The 2,548-nt window shown below is 56.9% G+C and overlaps 1 protein-coding gene across 1 annotated transcript; it reads right to left on the reverse strand.

Moving 5' to 3' along the window:
* Nucleotides 1-329: 329 nt before the first annotated feature.
* LOC119328684 (acyl transferase 7-like) lies at nucleotides 330-2,303 on the reverse strand. Its single transcript, XM_037601665.1, has 2 exons — nucleotides 1,699-2,303; nucleotides 330-1,602 (listed from the first exon to the last, which is right to left on the reverse strand). The coding sequence occupies exons 1-2, from the start codon at nucleotides 2,146-2,148 to the stop codon at nucleotides 751-753; spliced, it is 1,302 nt and encodes a 433-aa protein (XP_037457562.1). The 5' UTR covers nucleotides 2,149-2,303; the 3' UTR covers nucleotides 330-750.
* Between the last annotated feature and the right edge of the window lie 245 nt (nucleotides 2,304-2,548).

The raw sequence follows: 2,548 nt of genomic DNA on the forward strand, positions 1-2,548 counted from the left end.
GTCCTGCAGTTATTCGTGATTCGTCTATGGCAGCCAGCTGGATTGCAAGGACGGGATAAATTGACGGGTCAAGAATAATAGCGACTCCATGCTTGGGAAGGAATTTACGGAGAAAAGAAAAGAAAATCCCTGGGCAGGACTAGCAGCCAGCTAGTGTGGATGTTGTGACATTCATAGGTATTTCAATGATGCCAAAAGTTGGGAGCAAAATGATACTGTACTCGCATGTAAGTATTGTGAAGATTTCTTCAAACATTTCATACGTGTGCGCTATGAGGTCAAGTGTATACCCGCAGATCTAGTTAAAAACACAGATAATTTCTAACCTGTGAAAAAGACGACACCATTAATTATTTAGAATTAGCTAATTTACATGGACAAAAACCACTAGAGAATAGCCTGTACACCTTGCGGGTTTATATTCGAAAAAAAAAATAACAGTACAGTACACAAGTCGAGGGGAGACTTGTTGGTAGCTTCCCACCAAGCCCAGCTTCGATCCTTCGGCATCCTATACCAATCTCATCATTGCCCACGGAGTACCATCTAGCTGTGTCTACCTGTCCCCCATATCTACGCGTATCCTTCTTTCACTTTATACGTTTCTTCACTATCCGTTTGCCATTATTCTTGCTCGGTTTACCATTACTTTCGGTGACCAAGCTGTAATTAAACACTAACGAGATGGTGTAAAAAAAGGAGGGAACCCGTGAACGAAACGGAGGACGAGTGTGGGGAGACAGTGGTGAGCTAGTTGGTGTCCACCAAGGCGTCGTGGAAAGCGCCGACACGGTCGGGCGTCACGCACTGCGTGATGAGGCGGGCGCCTGGCTTGTGTACCCAGGGCTTGACGAGGACGCACGTGGCGATGTAGTCCAGGTTTGTCAGCGGCACGACGTGGGCGGGAGGGCCCCACCCGTAGTCCACCTCGGCGAAGCCCAGCCGCGTCCAGTCGGAGACGAGCAGCGTCCGGTAGTCGGAGGTGATCTGGTACGGGTCCACGCTGGCCATCTCGCCGGCGCCCCACCGCGCGAACTCCGTGGGCAGCCGCTTCTTCCCCTCCTTGATGATCTTCACGACGTCGGTGATGGTGGAGGACGCCACCTTCCCGGCGGTGGAGGAGACGCGCATTATGTAGTAGCAGTTGCCGTAGAAGCCGGCGCCCCCGGAGGGAAGGCGGGCGTGGAGGAGCGGCCGCGCGTTCATCGCGAAGCAGAGGTGCACGGGGGAGCCCTCGTCGAAGCAAACGGCGCGCGTGCGGCTCTGCCAGGCCTTGGCGATGAGCACCTCGAACGCTGAGCACCGGGCGCCACCGGTGGCCGCCGCGAACTGGCCCTTGAAGTGGTTGATGTAGTCGGCGGAGATGTCTATGGCGAGGTATTCGAGCCGCTTGGCGCCCGCGGGGTCCGGGAGGCTGCCGACGAGGGCGCCGGCCGGATCAGGGATCGCGTCGCGGCCCCACACCGGTGCCACCGAGATGCGGGCCGCCCCGCGCGCCAGCTCCCCCACCGCGCCCATGAACTGCGCCGCCCCGGGCCCGTCGGCCACCGCGTGGCTGAACCGGAACCCCACCACGAAGCCGCCGCAATCGAACGTCGTGACCTGCGTGTCGCGTCCACCACGCCCAGTTTAGCTCGCAGTCAGTAAAATCCAATCCACCACCGACACAGCGCAATGCGACTCGAATCCAGCAAGTACCTGGACAAGCAAGATGAGCTTGCTCTCCTCCTCACGGCTGGGCTTGGGGCGCGGGTGGGGGAGCAGCTCGTCCTTGTCGACGGCGAGCGGGTACTCGAGATAGTTAACGTCCTCTAGCCGACACCTGACGGCAGCCTCAATAAACCACACGCCACCGTCGGTGCAGTCCACCTGCAGCTCGCCGGCGTCGGTCACCGTGAGACGGCCCGCCAGCGGGTAGTACGCCACCAGCGCCCTCGCCAGGGCCTGCTCCACGGCCCTCGCGGGGCTGTCACCCTCCCTGGCCATGTCGGGCTTGAACACGTGCAGCGACTCGATGAGCGCCATCTGGGTGGGGTAGCGGTCGAGCCACGACAGGCGCAGAGGGCTCTCCGGCGTCGGAGCCGCCGGCGCCACCAGGCGCTGCCCGAGCCGCTCCACTGGCACGGGCTTTGCCGCCGCGGCCGCCATTTGGAACGGGGGAGGGCCGGAGGAGGACACACCTTCGGGTTGGTTTGAGGTGTGACGGTGAACTGTTGTTGCTGTGGTGGGTACGTGTGTTGATGGAGTGAATTGAATTGAAGTGCGGGGGTTTGGTTTGGATTTAATTCAGCAAGATGCGTGGGTTTATATAGGTGTCTGGGTGTTCGGTAGAGACTGGGTGTCTGGGTTTATATAGGGAGCAATGCAGCATGAATTTTATTTTTATTTTGTCCGAATTGTATGTACACCAATTTAGTGAACATTGTTCCACATGCACCCTTATGAATAGTAAAGTCGAACAACATACTTAAAATTTTTTGAATATTTTTTATAATATACATAAGTTTTTTTGGGTGGCTGGTATGCGTGCGTATGTTCTATGTAGAAA

The sequence above is a fragment of the Triticum dicoccoides genome, chromosome 1B (assembly GCF_002162155.2).
Source record: "Triticum dicoccoides isolate Atlit2015 ecotype Zavitan chromosome 1B, WEW_v2.0, whole genome shotgun sequence".
In the NCBI taxonomy this organism is placed as follows: Eukaryota; Viridiplantae; Streptophyta; class Magnoliopsida; order Poales; family Poaceae; genus Triticum; species Triticum dicoccoides.

Excerpts from the sequence above, each read along its gene's own strand:
- LOC119328684 (XM_037601665.1), bottom strand. The coding sequence starts at position 2,148 with ATGGCGGCCGCGGCGGCAAAGCCCGTGCCAGTGGAGCGGCTCGGGCAG. Across the intron at positions 1,603-1,698 it reads AGCTCATCTTGCTTGTCCAG|GTCACGACGTTCGATTGCGG; the intron begins GTACTTGCTGGA and ends CGCGACACGCAG.